Source organism: Narcine bancroftii, chromosome 3 (assembly GCF_036971445.1).
Source record: "Narcine bancroftii isolate sNarBan1 chromosome 3, sNarBan1.hap1, whole genome shotgun sequence".
In the NCBI taxonomy this organism is placed as follows: domain Eukaryota; kingdom Metazoa; phylum Chordata; class Chondrichthyes; order Torpediniformes; family Narcinidae; genus Narcine; species Narcine bancroftii.
This window is the reverse complement of record NC_091471.1, coordinates 81,690,670-81,708,011: the sequence shown is the minus strand read 5'-3', so window position 1 is coordinate 81,708,011 and position 17,342 is coordinate 81,690,670. Positions and strand designations below refer to the sequence as shown.

The 17,342-nt window shown below is 38.9% G+C and overlaps 2 protein-coding genes across 2 annotated transcripts in view; one reads left to right on the top strand and one right to left on the bottom strand.

Annotated features, from left to right (window-relative positions):
- The window catches only part of LOC138757305 (uncharacterized), a 38,988-nt gene that overhangs the window by 11,426 nt on the left and 10,220 nt on the right, over positions 1 to 17,342 (top strand). The window contains exon 2 of the mRNA XM_069924408.1: positions 16,818 to 16,890. The gene's annotated coding sequence lies outside the window, so the exon portion shown is untranslated. The remainder of the gene's footprint in view (positions 1 to 16,817; positions 16,891 to 17,342) is intronic.
- Positions 3,443 to 17,342, bottom strand: part of LOC138757303 (interleukin-6 receptor subunit beta-like) — a 163,346-nt gene continuing 149,446 nt past the window's right edge. Inside the window, exon 20 of the mRNA XM_069924407.1 lies at positions 3,443 to 7,600. Within this exon, the coding sequence (XP_069780508.1) occupies positions 7,586 to 7,600 (15 nt within the window). The 3' untranslated portion in view covers positions 3,443 to 7,585. The remainder of the gene's footprint in view (positions 7,601 to 17,342) is intronic.

The window sequence follows — 17,342 nt, the reverse complement described above, 5'->3', positions numbered from 1 at the left end:
AGTTAAGAAACAACAAATGTCTGAACTTAACAAATTGGAAAAGGAGATAGAGAGTTTGGAAAAAGATTTACAATGAAATTCTATGGAAGATAAGAAAATATGTTTAGTTAATTTGAAATTAAAGTATAATTTGTTGCAAACATATAAGTTTCAGAAACTTTTACAGAGAACCAAGCAGCAGTACTATCAATAATAATTGAAAGCTCATAAAGTGTTAGCATAACAGTTAAAAATGGAACAAGCTTCGAGAACAATAAATACTATTAGGCATCATTTGATGATTACGTATAAACCTAAAGATATTAATGATAAGTTTCATATGTTTTATGAGAAATTGTATACTTCTGAGGTATTTCAAGATGAGGTTAAAATTGAACATTTTCTATCTGGTTTAATTTTACCCTCCTTAAAGGATAAGGATATTAAAGAATTAGATTCTTCTCTTACTGCTAAAGAATTGATTGAAGCACTTTGGTCTATACTGAGTGGTAAGTCTCCAGGTGATGATAGGTTTACTTTTGAATTTTATAAGGAATTTCAAGACTTATTAATTTCCTTATTGATGGAGATTTTAGAGCAAGTGGAAAAGATTGGGTCTTTTCCAGATTCTTTTTCCAAAGCAATTATTACTGTTATCCTTAAGAAGGATAGGGACTGCTTAAAAGCAAGATTTTATAGATCTATTACTTTGCTAAATGTGGAATATAAAATTGTAGCCAAGGTTCTGGCTAATAGGTTGGCTAAATGTTTATCTGACTTGATTCATGTAGATCAGGTGGGTTTTATTAAGAATCATTACTCAGCAGATAATTTTGTAAAGTTGATTTCATTAATTAATATTTCTCAGGAGCAATCTGAAATGGTAATTTCTCTTGATGCAGAAAAGGCCTTTGACAGGGTGGAATGGAGTTTTTTGTTTAAAGATTTGGAAAAGTTTAAATTTGGGCCTCTTTTTATTGGTTGGATTAAGGCTATAAAAATCCCACTGTGAGACTGGATACAAATGGACAGGTGTCTTCATCTTTTGTGTTATCTAGATCGACCAGACAGGGCTGTGCTTTGTCACCAGTTTTGTTTGCTTTGGTCATTGAACCTTTGGCCCAGATGATTAGGCAGGATAGTATTATTAAAGGTATTAAGGTAAATTCTGATGAATATAAGAGAGACTTGTTTGCAGATGATGTCTTGACGGATGATGTCTTGATATATTTAACACATCCTTTGCAATCTTTGGAGACTGCACAAACAATTGGAACAGTATGGCGCATTATCGGGATATAAAGTTAACTGGGAAAAAAGTGAAATTATGCCTTTAGCTGAAGTGGATTTTTCACCTTGTAGACAGGTTGTGAAATTTAAATGGTCTGATTGGATTAAGTAGTTAGGTATTATTATTGATAGTATTATAATCATTTATTTGAATTGAATTATTTACCTTTATACATAAATATATATAAATAAATGTAACACACACATTTTGAATCAGTGGAAGGATTTACCTGTAATGTTGATAGGACAGGTTAATTGTATTAAAATGAATATATTTCCCCAAATTCAGTATCTTTTTTCAGTCTATTCCATGTAGAATCCCTCAAAAAAAATTGAAAATATTTGAAAACTTTCATGAGAAAATTTTTGTGGAAAGACAAAATGGCGAGGGTATCATTGCAGAAGTTAACTTGGAAATATGCATTTTGAAGTCTACAACTTTCTAATTTTCAAAATTATTATGAATCAGCTCAGTTGAAATTTATTAATAGGATGCTCCAAGTGGACAATCCTCTGATATAGGTTAATATTGAATTATCTCAGATAGGTGAAAAGAGGATGGACCAATTTATTTATCGATGGAATTCTCAATTATTGACTACTTATAATTTATCAGTGTTAAAACATTTAATGGAATTATGGAATTTTAAAAATGAAGTTATATGTACCCAAGGTAAAATTTTGGCAAAAACACCTTTGTTTCAAAATAAGCTTTTTCCCTTTACAGTTAATAATCAACTTTTGAAATTGTGGGAGCAAAAAGGAATTAAATTGGTAGAAGATTGTTATGAGGCAGGTTATTTTATTTCTTTTCAAAGAATGAAAGAGAAATATGAAATATCTTTGAGTACTCTTTTTTCCTATTATCAAATTAGAGCATTATTGCTAGATAATTTTGGACATACTTTGAGGCTTCCTAAAAGATCTAAATGTGAAACTTTACTTACTGATGGCAGTAAGAAAGGATTTATATCTGATATGTATGGTTTATTGCAGAATAAAATGCTTAAACCAGATGTTTATAAATCTAAAGTGAAGTGGGAGAAAGATTTGGAAATATCTATTTCTTAAGATGATTGGATGATTATATGTGAGGATAATATGACAAAAATTGTAAATGTAAGGTATAGATTGGTTCATTATAACTTTATCCATCAGTTATATTGACTCTGGAGAAATATAAATATGTTTCTTCTGATTTATGCTTTAGATGTCACAAGGAAGTGGGTACCTTTTTACATTTGATTTGGCTATGTGAGACAGTCAAACCTTGGATTAAAATTAAGGAATTTTTAGAGGTCATGTTTAAATTTAAAATTTCATTTGACCCTAAGATAATTGAGTTTAGGATTAAAATTAGATAAATTTCAAATTGCTTTTTTAAGACTAGCTTTAGCAGTGGTTAGGAAATGCTTTGCAGTTACATAGAAAAATGAGTATTCAATGATGGCATGTGGAGATGAGATCATGTATTCCCTTGGAGAAAATAATGTATAACTTACGAAATAATAATTTTTTAATTAAAACTTGGAGACCATATATGGAACATATGCGATTAGATTATTAATATTTTCTTTCTCATACATTGGTGGTGTGGTTCCAATCCATGGCAAATGATTGAATGTCATTGTTGTAGTAGATCTCCTCTTCTCTTTCTTCTTTTCTTTTGGGGTAATTTACAGGGAGGTTGGGTGGGTTGGGGGGATAGCGTTGGGGGGGGTGGGGGTTATATGGGATAAAATATTATGCATTGTATTGTAATTTGATTGTATGATTCATGACCGTTTATAAATAAAATTTACAAATAAAAAGTATTAAGGGTTATGGGGATAGATCAAAAAGTGGAGCTGAGAACATAATCTTATTTAATGATGTTCAATGGGTCAGATGGCCAACTCCAGCTTCTGTTTTTTATGTTCTTGTGTTCAGACTCAAGGCACTGGATGGCCCTCCCACTCCTATTCCTATGCCATGTTCTTATGAAAAGATTGCAGGTGGGAGATGGGTGACAGATCTGGTTAAAGAGAAAAATTGGGAGTTCGGGAGAGAAAATACAGTAAAACTATCTTAGAATCATAACTTTATATTAGCTATGTATTGTGACCCTTTATAATCGCATGCGTAATGGAGTAGGTTGTTTCGACTCATTAATGAAAGTCCATTTCCATAGCACTGAGTTTTCCACTGTTTATTTTCACTTACTACAGTAAAGTATACTTTAAAATCGATTAATACATGGACAATAAAAAGTTAATACATTCAAAGATTCATGGTCAAAGAAATTGTCTGTCCTAACTCCATATTCTGGCTTCTAACAGCACAAAGCCATTTTTAAACTAAACTACTGTATCTCTAAGATGGTCAAAAACAGCTTTTTGACCTTGATAAAGAAGCTGTAACTATAGAAACACTCAAAGGAATGCAAAACAACCTGTGGACTGCTCCAGACTGGCAGCCCTGGCTATACACGTGATTTTCAGTTATTTTAACCCTTGCACTATGGCAATAATAAAGGAAAGTAGAATTAAAACACATAATTGTAAGAGAGCTAGTTACTGTGGCTTGAAAATTTAGGCAGCTGGGTGAATTGGCATTAAAGATTGGCAGGCAAAACTGGATCTGAGCAACAATTTTTAAAGCAGAGACCGTTTGGATGCTGTTTGTGTACTTCCCCACCAGGGGATGGGTAGAGGAAGCAAAACCAGAGCTCCCTGGATTAAGCAATAAAATGGTTCATCTGCTTGCACAATGGGAACCAGGATTAATATTGAAACTGCAGAAGAGATGTGAAAATGGAAATAAATGTGAACAGAGAGTATGAGGATGTATTGACAATTGAAAACAAAGCCTTCTCGTGGGATATAAATAGGAAATGGAGAGGTGGGTTAGAATAAATAGAGATCACCTCACACAGACAGTAGGCATAGCCAAGAAATTCATTGAATGCTTTACATCTTTTTGTCATGGAAGAAGATGCTACCAGGAAGAGGAGATCATTGAGATGCTGGATTTGCTAAATATTAATAAAAATGGGAAATTAGAAAGGCTGGATATAATTAAATTGAATAAATCTCTGAAGGGACTTTGTTTTGTTGTGAAAAAAAGGTAAGAAATTGTGGAGGCATAATATACCTATCAATCTTAGACTCACACTGGCTGCCGATTGCTGGTGACTTGCAGTTGAATGACCTACACAGGCTGCAGGCTGCTGGAACTGGCTCATGTGAACCAAGCATTGGTTACTAAGGGCAAGAATTGGCATTAAAGATTGGCAATTTAGGCAACTAAGGGCATCAAGGACTGAAGGCTTCCTGATCATATCAGAGGTTTGGCCTGGAGCTCAGGTTGCAAATGGTTTGAAATGGAGTCTATGTGGCTGCCGGGCCTATGGGAGCACTGGAGGCAAATCAGAGTTGGATTAAGGCCAACTGTTGCCCTAAGCACAGCCAAACAATGAATCCACCTCCCCCCCCAAATCCTTCCATTGCCTAACTGGCAGGACATTAAGACTCAATAAGTGCTGAATGCAAAATAATAGATTAAAAATGCAGTTTTCTTCCAGGCCAGACCCCACAACTATATTAAATATCACACACACACACACACACACACACACACATATACGTTTTTATATATATATATATATATATATATATATATGTGTGTGTGTTGTGTGTGTGTGTGTGTTTTATTTATTTATATGTGTGTTTATATTTATATATTTAAGTGTGTGTGTGTGTGTGTGTGTGTATAATTTATTATGGGGGTGCCTATCTGGCACTGGAAAAAAATCTCTGCAGTGCTCCCTTTCCTTCGTGCCCTAAGCACGCGTTTATTTTGCATGAGGCAACTCCACGGAGATTCAATGTCTCTGAAGGAACTTTGTTTTGTTTTTCTTTCTCCTATTGTGAGGGTGCCAGGCAATGCTCGTAGCAACTCTTTGTTTGCCTTAAGGCAGACGAAAGTTGAAGTATATCGTATTGCATTTTTAATGTATTATTATGTGACAACAAAGGAACCTTGAACCTTGACTAGGTTGGTGTCTGAGGACCAAAGACCTGAAAATGTTGCACCCTTATTGAAAAAAGGGAAAGAAAAACAATCAGCATCTACATCTTAGTAAAACCTTGGCGAAGGGAAACTTTCTACAACAAATATCTGGGACAAAATGAACAGTCAGTTGGATGATTATGGATAATTAATCATCTTCAAATTTATTGCTTCATGAACCAAGATGTAGTGAGAAAGATATTGTTCAGCTAGATATCTCATACATAGTACAGCACGTAAAACATAGTACAGAAGAGAGATCAGTCAATGCAGAACAAAAGCAAAATTTATATTACTAGTGTGAGGTTTATTCAGAAGTCTGAGGATATTGCTAGGACTTGAAGAACTGCATTGCAGGGAAAGGTTCATCAGGTTAGGACTTTATTCCCTGGAGTGTAGAAGAATGAGGGGAGATTTGATAGAGGTTTACAAAATTATGAGGGGCATAAATTGAGTAAATAAAAGCAGACATTTTTTTCCACTGAGGTTAGGTGAGATAAAGACAAGAGGACATGGGTTAAGGTAAAATAGGAAAAGGGTGAAAGGGGAAAAGTTTGAAGGAACACTTGGAGGAACTTCATGCAGAGTAGTGGGAGAGTGGAATGAGCTAGCAGATAAATTGGTAAATGCAGGCTCAATTTTGACATTTAAGAAAAGATTTACACAGGTACATGGATGGTTTTGGTGCAGGTTAGGGGAACACCTTAGACTCATTACTAACTACACATCCAGATTTAATTTCAGATGTCTCATCTAGTGCTGGAATTAGTGATCACTTTATCATCCAAGCAAAACTGGACATAAAGACTAAATCCCTTTTAATTCACCTTGTAAAATCTCCCTTTGGAGAAGGGTGAACGGTGAGGAATTCAAAGTTTCAGCAAAACAACTTGGAAAAGATTTCTTCAATTTGCCATCAGATAAAAACATCCATTGAAGAAACTGGTTATGGCTAAGAGACTCACTAAATGATATTGTCACAAATCATGACCTTCATAGACTTATGAAGAGCCGCATGAGTCCTCCTTGGCTTTCTGCAAAACTAAAACGTCTCTGCAATAAGAAAAATAAATTTTACATCCATGCCAAGAAACGTGGTACAAGACCAGACTGGGTACAAAAGCAAGTTGACAGTATCATTAGGAGTACCTATAGACAACATGTTTCTACAATCCTTGAAGGCTGGCATCCTAAGGATTTTTGGAGATCATGAAATCCAGACGGACAGATAACACTGGTTTCCAGGCATTTAAGGTGAATAACTGTCTGATCACCAAGGACCAGGAGAAAGCAGAAGCCCTTGCAAACCAATTCCAAAATGTCTTTACCTAGGAAGGTACAGATCCTTCATCTTTTCCTGATCTACTTCCCAGCCCATATATAGACATGCCTTCTATCACAATGGAAGATGAAAGTGTCAAAAGGTTACTGCTTAACATCACTATGACATGTCGTTGGCCTGATTCCAAGACTGTACTGAGGGAGGGGATTGGGCAGCACCACCTTTATTAGGAATCCTGAAGAGGGAGGGGTTACTGTATCGGAGGCAGGCCAACCAGTACAATACATATATTACAATGTTCCACCACATTGTCCCCTTGATGAGTTGGACCCTCCATAGTTGCAGCCAGGGTGAGGAGAACCCTGACTTGTCAGGCAAATAGAATGCTGGCATTCATTTCAAGAGGAATAGAATAATGTGATGTTATAGCTTTATAAGGCACGGTGATACCTCAATTTGGAATATTTTGATCAGTTTGGGTTCCTCATTTAAGAAAGGATGTGCTGGTGTTGGAGAGGGTTCAGAGGAGGATCAGCACAGGATGGGGCAGACTTGATGGGCTGAATAGCCTATTTCTGCTCCTATGTCTTATTGATCTTGTGGTCTTATTGTCTTATAACGCAGACACAAACTTCATTTCTCGCAAAATGTATCTCCCAAAATCATTTTTAGTTTTCAATCACTACCTTCAACTTTCATTGATACAGTTCACTTTGACTTTCCACTCCACTTTTAATTTAATTTTAATTTAGAGATACAACACAGTAACAGGCCATTCCATCCAAATACCTCCATTTGACCAATTATCCTTCTAACCCTGTATGTCTTCGGAACATGGGAGGAACCATGATCAGTAGCAGACCCTTCAGTTGTCCAGCTTACTTTCTGAAACTCCCTCCTTTGACCCAATTTGTTGTGGTGAGACATACCAAGGGTAACTCTTTGAGCGACTCCTCATTGATCCAACTCTTCCATTATTCCTCATTATCTTTTCTTCTTCTGAAAATCATTTTGTTCTGTTTTAATGAAACTGCATTACTGCCAGATACTACAGTTTAATTATTTCAATGTTTCAGCTCCAAGCTCAAATTCAATTAAAAGCATAAACAACTAAAAAAATCTTGTTGAATTGTTCATGTAAGCATGCTATTTCCCATAATCTCAATTCAAGCAAGTGTTGACACATACTTACTGCATATAATTTGGGTTGGCTTCATGTCCCTGCCTTTCCTTGGCTCAATAAGAAGCCAAATGTCTATTGGAAAATAACAAACACAGAGGCTGGAATGTGGAGCAAAAAACCTAGCCTCTCATTGTGCAATTAAGTTTCATTTTGACTTCTGTTTCTTCAAAGTTTGTGTGCAATGAATCTAATACAGGCGTGATATAACCGTATAACCATTTACGGAGCGGAAACAGGCCATGTTGGCCTGTCGAGTCCGCACCGGTTCACTGATTTTGTGCGCCCTCTTCAGGCATTGGTCCCGGTAGATCTTCATTCAATAACGATGGGCGAATTCAATGCAGGTGGACGGGAGCAAGTTTACTATGATAGTGAGACACGGTAAATAACTCAAGAGGCTGAGGGTGAGTAACTGATCTACAGGCTTTTACTCACAATGGACAAGGGCTTCATCCTGTATCCCCGGCTTTCTGGGGAAGGGTCAGGGTGTTAGAGGCTTTATACAAGATCAAAAGAGGGAGGGGCCACAGGTATAGTCACAGGACAGGGCAGAATTAGGTAATCAGGAAATCAGTTCACCACAGACAAAGAGTGATAAAAAGAATGTCAATCCTCATGAGAACTGTGTTTGTTCTTCCAGGCAGTACTACTGGAATTTATCATTTACATGCAAGGATACAAAAAAACAAAATTGGTTGGACTTCAGAAAGAGGAACATTTTGTTACAATTGTGTGGAGTCTTTGTTGAAGCCACATCTGGAGTAATTTTCATAAGAACATATGGAAATGTTTGTTTCCATCCTTTTTGCACAGTTTTGCTATAGTTTTTGGCACTGTTTTCCCTTGCTTAAGAAAGGAAAGACTGGTATTGGAGGCAGTCCAAAAGAGATTCACCAGGGATGGTAAAATTGCCTCTTCAAAAGATCCTGAATTATTTGGGTCTGATTTATTTGGAGTTTAGAAAAGTAAGAGTGGCCTTCTTGAAACTTATCAAATCTCTAGAAGTCGTGACAGGGTTGAGGTTGAGATATTTTCACCAGTGGAATAATCTCATATGAGGGAACATGGGATTAAAGACAAAGAGACAGTTATTAAAAATGGCTGGCATAGACATTTCTTGAAATTCATGGTAGCGAATCTCTAGAATTCTCTTCCCCAGAGAGTTTGGAGGTTAGATAATTTCAAGTATTTAAAGTGCATTTTTGAATGATTAGGGGATTGAGAGCAATTTGACATAGAGGAGTTGAGACCTGGGGTAGATCAACCATATTAGACCATAACCGTAAGAAATAGGAGTAGTAATAGGCCATTCAACCCATCGAACCTGCCCCACCATTTAATCATGAAATGATCCATTTTCCCACTCAGCCCTACTGCCCAGCCTTCTCTCTATAACCTTTGATACCCTGGCTAATCAGGAACCTGTCAATCTCTGCTTTAAATACATTCAATGTTCTGAACATATTGATAGGCAGGGTAGACCTGAGGTGCCACCTCCTTCTCCAGTGTTCTTTCTCTGACTGTAAAAGGCGCTTCAGGCATTTTCTGCCAATGGCGAATCAGTCTGCCTATGGCAGATTTAAAGCAAATTCTGTGTAATATTGTACTGACTTTATTACATGACATTAAAAGGTATCCCAGTCGCATACTTACCTTCATCGGGAACGGTGCCAGCTGCCGCTGATGACATAAGTGGTCTATGGAATGCAACTCAAATATTCCAGTGATATATGGACCACATACTCACTGGCCTCAATTTTGTGTTTGTTTATATCGACGATATTCTGGTCTCAAGTATGGATGAAGAAGAGCACAAGTGCCACCTTATCTCATTGCTTCAGAGGCTTGATGAGTTTGGTATTGTGATCAATCCCAGTTAATGCAGTTTTGGTGTTGCTGATCTTATATTTTTGGGACATAGAGTTACGCAACAAAGTATTTTGTCTGATGCATTGAAAGTGCAAGAGATTCAAGAATTAACTGCACCTAATACAATGATCTGGAAGATAACTTAGTAAATTGGATCAGCAAGTTTGGATAGGAGGCGTTGTGGACAGTGAGGAAGATTTTCAAAGCTTGCAGAGGGATCTAGATCAACTGGGAGAATAGACCAGTAAATGGATGATGGAGTTTAATGCAGACAAGTGTGAGGTATTGTATTTTTGAAGCACAAATCAAGGAAGGCCATAGACTTTAAATGATAGGGCACTGAGGAGTGCGGAAGAGCAAAGAGACTTGGGGATACAAGTACATTGTTCCCTAAAGGTGGCGTCACAGGTGGACAGGGTTGTAAAGAAAGCTTTTGGCATCTTGGCCTTTATAAATCAAAATATTGAGTATAGGAGTTGGGATGTTATGTTGAAGTTATAGAAGACATTGATGATGCTAAATTTGGAATATTGTGTGTAGTTCTGATCGCCTATCTACAGGAAGGGTATCAATAAAATTGAAAGAGTACAGAGAAGATTTAAGAGGATGTTGCTTGATCTTCAGGAGATTAAACAGGATAGGACTTTATTCCTTGGAATGAAGAAGAATAAGGGGAGATTTGATAGAAGTTTACAAAATCATGAGGAGTTTAGACAGAATAAATAAATATAAGTGGACTCTTTCCACTGAGATTAGGAGAGATAAATATGAGAGGACATGGCTTTAGGGTGAAAGGGGAAAGGTTTAGGGTGGAAATTAGGGGGAACTTCTTCACAGAGAGTAATGGGAGTATGAAATGAGCTGCCATCTGATGTGGTGGGTCCAGACTCGATCTTAAGTTTTAAGAATAAATTGGATAGATACATGGATGGAAGAGGTCTAGAGGGTTATGGAATGGGAGCAGGTTATTGGGACTAGCTGAACAGTGGTCAGCACAGACTGGAGGGATGAGTGGTCTGTTTCTCTGTGCTGTAGCGTTCCATGATTACATTTGGCCAGTGTGACATTTTTTAGGCACGATGAATTTTTATCGGCAATTCCTGCCAAATGCTGCAGCATCTGTAATACCCCTTACTGAACTACTAAAAGGATTTGATAAGTCTGTTTCCAAAAGACATTAACTTTTGGAGATGATACTGTGAGTGCATATAGTGTGAAGACAGTACTTGCGAATGCCATGATGCTTGTACATCAAAAGCCCAAGGCCTTCCTCTCTCTTTCCACAAATGCATCTGTCATTGTTGTGGGAGCATGTAAGAACAACAAGTCTGTGGGCAATTGGAACCTCTGGCGTTTTTTGAACCAAGCTTTTGCCATTGCTCATACACAGCACACCGATCCTGATCTCATCTGGTATTGCTGAATCAACTCTGGTTTCCATCTTTAAAAAGTGACCCTGGATGAATTGTGTGAAAAGTTAGTCTGCGACTTTTCCACAGGATGGCCTAGGCCTTTTGTGCCGGTGGCAAAAAGGCGGGAGATTTTTGAGTTTCTTCACAATCTATCGCATCCTGGTAGAAGATCATCAATCAAACAAGTTACATTTTATTTGGCCTCATGTTAAATGGAATGTTGGATTATGGGCAAGGATCTGCTTGCTGTGTCAATGCTCTGAAGTCTCCAGACACATGAAATCCAAGCCAGGGGATTTTGTTGTTCAGGATTCCCATTTCCAGCACGTGAACCTAGACTTGGTAGGCTGCTTCTGCCATCTCGTGGATATACTTATCTGCTCCTGTGTGAAAATTGGACCACCAGGTAGCAGGAGGCTATTCCTGTCACTAACATCTCTGCAGAGATGGACACTAGGGCTTTCGTGGATCATTGGATTCCATCTTTCGGTGTTCTGGCCACTATTACAACAGATCCAGGGTTTCAGTTCAAGTCGGTGTTTTTCTAAGTTCTCACTAATCATCTGGGCACTACCTGTATTCACAGTACAGCTTATCATCCACAGGCCAATAGACTCGTTGAGTGTTTCCATCAACAATTAAATGTAACATTAACAGTAGGAGGTGATGTATCTATGTGGAGCGAACATTTGCCCATGGTTCTCCTTGGAGTGTGTACTTGGATGTTCAGCGGCAGAGCTGGTATATGGCACTATGTTAACCTTGCCATGCAAGTTTGTGCATCCCAGTCCAAGCACAACGCTCTATGGATCCTGCTAGTTGTGTTGATCGTCTTCGAGAAAACATGAGATTACTCCAACCTACTCATATGCAACAGGTGTCACCTGTAGTGTATGTGCTGAATGATTTACAGCGCTGTACACATGTGTTCCTCTGCCAAGATGCTGTTCACAAACCACTTCAGCCCATTTATGATGGTTCTTTTCAGGTCTTACAATGCTACCCGAAGACTTTTGTGATCGACAGGAATGAAAAATCTGACACAGTTTCCACTAACATGTTGAAGCTGACATATATTGACGGTCTATGTCCTGTGTCAGAGCCAGAATCAAAGGGCCAGTCGCACCCTTGCCAGTTGGACCATTCCTCGCCTGTCTTACAATATCATATGAGGTCAGATCAAACAGTCAACCTTTTGGACCGTTACGCAGCAGGACAGTTCCAGTCAGTCATCTCCTTGCATGGCTCGGAGGCTTGGGAGCGGGGGGGCGGGGGTTGCAGTCACGTTCTTACCTTCATTGGGTATTGTCCCAGCCGCGACTGACGATGTAAGTAATGCAACTTGCAGTGGGGAGGAGGAGATAATAGTGCATATGCAAAGGTGTGTTAAGCATCAGTATACAGGTGATGAATCTCAGATGCAGGAGGGTGTCAGGATCACCCATGCAGCAGTGAGCCAATGAGAAGGACAGAGGAGTTTAGATGGGTGGTGTTTGGGGAGTTGAAGATTGCAATGTTGTTTAATGAAGAATAAAAACAAAGTCAACTTCATGGTGTACTAAAAGAAACAAGTGAGTGTATTCTTTGTTTGTAGGCTGTGGTAAATCAGAGCCATTACAAAGGAATCTTGAAAGATTTGGTGTGTGTAAGGATAAATACTGTAGGTTCATTGCCTAAGTGTCTGGAGAATTGAACAGCAGGAGGAGTGTGTGAGAGAGATGGGGATATTTGGGGAAATGAAACAGATGGCGTGCTCTGAGAGTTGGCATGGACTCAACATTAAGGAAATGTGAAAAAAACCTTATCCTGCTTAGTAATTGGGCCACTGAAATTTATCCCATAATCACCATTATAACTCAAAGCTAGGTGGCAGTACGAACTGTGAGAGGAATGTAGAGAGGCTCCAGGAATATAGATCCCAGGGTTATATGAGCAGATATGATACAATGTGAAACAATATTAGTTAATTCACTTGGGTAGGTAAAATAAAAAAAACAGTATTTCTGAAATGCTGAAAGATCGTGGGAGTTCAGAGGAATGTGGGAGTCACAAATAGCAAACCACTTAATGTTGAAATATTACTAAATTATTGAAGAATTCATCTCATGTTAGGCAACCAGAGGTTGGTTCTTTTTGTCTTCAATAACCCCTCCTCCTAATTCTCGGCCTGGAATTCCAACTTTATGACATGGGAGCAAAAATATGCCATTAGACCATCATGAGCTGATCTATTTTCCCATTCAGCCCATGTTCAGCCTTCTCCCCATAACTTTTCGTACCTTGGTTAATAATGAACATATAAGGATTTAATAGCAATCATATAAATGTTATCAACATTGCAACCAGTCTCAACTGATAAATTTAAAAGGGCGTGGGAGCAGCAGTTCCAAAAGTTTTTTTCCTGCAGAGTTGTGGGAAAAGATTCTTAAACTAGTTAATACCTCATCAATGAGTACTCGACACTCTCTTACTCAATTTAAGGTAGTAGGGAAAGGAGGAGGGGAGTAATAGTTAAAGCAGATTCAATGGTCAGGAGGACAGATAGGGGATTCTGTGGATACGATAAAGAAAACTGGATGGTGGTTTGCCTCCCTGGTGCCAGGGTCCAGAATGTAGCTTTTCGTGTTCATGACATTCTCAGGGGGGAGGGTAATGAACCAGAGGTCATGGTTTGGACTGCTTAGAAGAGTGGACTGAAAGATGGCATATGGAGTTTAATATTGATAAGTGCAAAATACTTCATTTTTGGAAGAATAATCAAAACAGAACATATGCAGTGAAGGGGAGGGCACTGAGGAATTCAGAGGAACAGAGAGATCTTGGAATATTGGTTCATCATTCTTTGAAAGTGGATTCTCATGTAGATACGGTGGTGAAGAAGGCTTTTGGTATGCTGGGCTTTATAAATCAAAGCATAGAATATAGGAGTTGGGAAGTGATGTTGTGACTGTTCAAGGCATTGGTGAAGCCCAATTTGGAATACTATGTGGAGTTCTGGTCCCCAAATTATAGGAAGGATATCAATAAGTTAGAGAGGGTACAGAGAAGATTTACTAAAATGTTGACTGGATTGCAGTATCTGGAATACAAAGAAAAATTAAGTAGACTGGGTCTTTATTCATTGGAGCATAAGAAGTTGAGGGATGATTTGATAGAGGCGTTTAAAATTATGAGGGGGATTGAATAGGCTCTTCCCCTTGAGGGTAGGTGAGATTGGAATGAGGGGTCATAAGTTAAGGGCTAGGGAGAAAATGTTTAGAAGTAACAATGAAAGGGAGCTTCTTCACTCAGAAAGTGGTGGCTGAGTAAAATGACCTTCTGGAAGAGGTGGTTGTGGCAGGGTCAATTTTGTCATTTAAGAGAAGGTTGGATAAATGCATGGATATGAGGGGATTGGAGGATTATGGACAGGGAGCAGGTAGGTGGGACTAGAAGAGATCACTTAAATCAGTGCAGACAAGAGAGGTCGAGATGGCCTGTTTCCAAACTGTAATTGTTATATGGTCTGGCTTGAGCAGAGCTCTGGCATTTTAAATGAGATCTGTTTTTCGAAGTGCTGGTTTTTGTTTCTGACCTACACTACCCCCACAATCTATCTCCTTCAAAAACATTTCTATATACAATATAAAATATAATATAATCCATCACATTTGATTCTCTTAAGAAGAATGTCCTTCTCATCTCTGCCCTAAATGCCCAACCCCTAAGGTTATAAGATATAGAAGCAGAAATAGGCTATTCAACCCATGGAGTCTGGCCCACCATTTAATCATGAACTGATCCATTTTCCCACTCAGCACCAGTGCTCGGTCTTCTCCCCATAACTTCTGATGCCCTGGCTAATCAAGAATATAGCAATCTCTGCCTTAAATACACCTAATGATTTACCTCAGCTGCCTGTGGCCATAATTTCCAAAAATTTACCATCCTTTGGCTAAAGAAATTCCTCCACATCTCTGTTCTGAGCAGATACCCTTCAATCTTGACACTCCAGCCAATGGAAACAAAATCTTGCATCTTACGTACTTTAATGAGCTCCTACAGTGAGGCCACCACTCATTCTGCATAAGCTCCCCTCATACAACAAACCCACCATCCCGTGAATCAATCTGGGGAATGTAACCGCATTCCTCTCATCACAACTATATCCTGCCCTAGGTTACGAGACTAGATTTGTACATAATTTTCCTGATGTATACTCACCAGGTCTCAATATCATTGGAGCAAAATGTCTCAAACCCAATTGCCTTCCTAATTGCTTCTGTGCAAGTATGTTTTCCAAGAAAAAACCTCTTCCCCATCCACAATCCTCTTTACCTCCCACCATGCTTTCTGCTTCCAACCATTCTCTCCCCTTCACACCATCCTCTCTCCCTTCCCTCCATCCCCTCTCCACATCGCACTGTCCTCTCTCCCCCTTCCCCACCATCCTCTCTACCTTCCCACAAATCTCTTTCCCCATCCCATTATCCTCTCCCACTTCCCACCAATTTCTTTCCCCATCCCACCATCCTTTCTCCCCAACCCATTATCCTCTCTCCCCTTCCAACCATCCTCTCTCCCCTTGCCACCATCCTTTCTCCCTTCCCACCATCCTTTCTCCCTTCCCACCATCCTTTCTCCATTCCCACCATCCTACTCTCTTTCCCACCATCCTACTCTCCCTTCCCAATATCCTTTCTCCCCTCTCCTCCAGAGAATGCTTCCACTCTCCTCCAGTCATGAAACTGTGCCACATAGAGGTTGAGAGATAATCAGAGACTTTTTCCGAGGGTGGAAATCTCAATAGTGGAGGATATAGATTTAAGATGAGAGAAGGAACATTTGAATAAAATGGGAAAAGCAAATGTCTTTTAACACAGGTGTATGGAATCCACTGCCAAGGGGAGTGGTAGATACCAATGCAACTTTTAAAAGTAATTTTAAATAATCAGGGAATAGAGAGTTGAAAACCGTGTGCAGGCAGATTAATTAGACCAATGGTTTTCAAGCTGCCGCCCCCCCCCCCCCAAACTTACATTTTACCTATGCCATCAGTGCTCTGTGATTAGTAAGGGGTTGATTAAAATGGTATGTGAGTGGGAAGGGAAGGTTGAAAAATCACTGCTCTAGACCAAATTGTTACTGTAATGTTTTGCTTGAGATAACTTGTCATTGGCCCATTTCTTTGGAGTTATGAAACCGTGCGCATAACGAGTCAATTAGTTATGATTAAAACAGTGGTTTTCAAACCTTTTCTTCCCACTCACATACCACCTGAAGCAATTCCTTACTAATCACAGAACGATTATGGTATAGGAATTATTTCAGGTGGAATGGGAGTTTAGGGGGACAGTTTGAAAACCACTGAGTTAGACTAACATCAAGGGCAGTGCAGACTTGGGTGGGTCAAAGGGCCTGTTATGGCCCTTTGTATGTTTTAAGCTGTGGGTCCAGTGGATGTTAATGGGTCATACACACACTTGGGGTGCATGGCGGTTACAAACCACAGACATTTTTTCTTTCCTAGAAAAGTCATGTGAAAGTATTAAAAACAGCATCACTCCCACGAAGGCTGAGGACAATAATTCTGTTCCATTTAATATGAGGTAACTTGGTGTGCAGATCATTATGGATTGAATGGCTCAACAGGATTGTGGAGAAAATAAATCAGCTAATAGATAATTCCTATCTCTACATCCATCCATTGCTGTCATAGACCTTGAGATGGCCTTATCACTTGTTAATGCTGGTAATTCTTATTCATTTGCAGGATGTGAGCAAGGCCGATTGATGACAATACTGGAACAACAGTTCAAAGTCGGACACAACGATGATGAATAAGGGTTAATATTTTTCATAGTCATGAAATTGTGCCACATAGAGGGGAACCTGCAGTTGATGGTATTTCTTTGCTGCTATATTTGTCCTTTGGAGCAGTGGGTGACCTTTCATAAAGGGGCAACCACACAGCTTCCAAAAAAATCTCTCTACTTCAGTCAATAGGTAATGTTCAACGAGGGTTCATAATTGTGTCTGCACAATAAATGCAACATATTGAGTTTAAAATACTTTGGGTATCCTTCTTGGAATCCTGTAAAGAGCAATGTTCTAGGCTGGGATTAATTTTCACAAAATAAAATCAACGTGCCACTTGCTGCATGGTTAGTGCAGCATTACCACAATGCTATTAAAGCATCAATTCGAATCCACCGCTGTTCTAAGGAGTTTGTACATTCTCCCTGTGACCCGCGTGGGTTTTCCCAAGATATTCTGGTTTCCTCCCACCCTCCAAAAA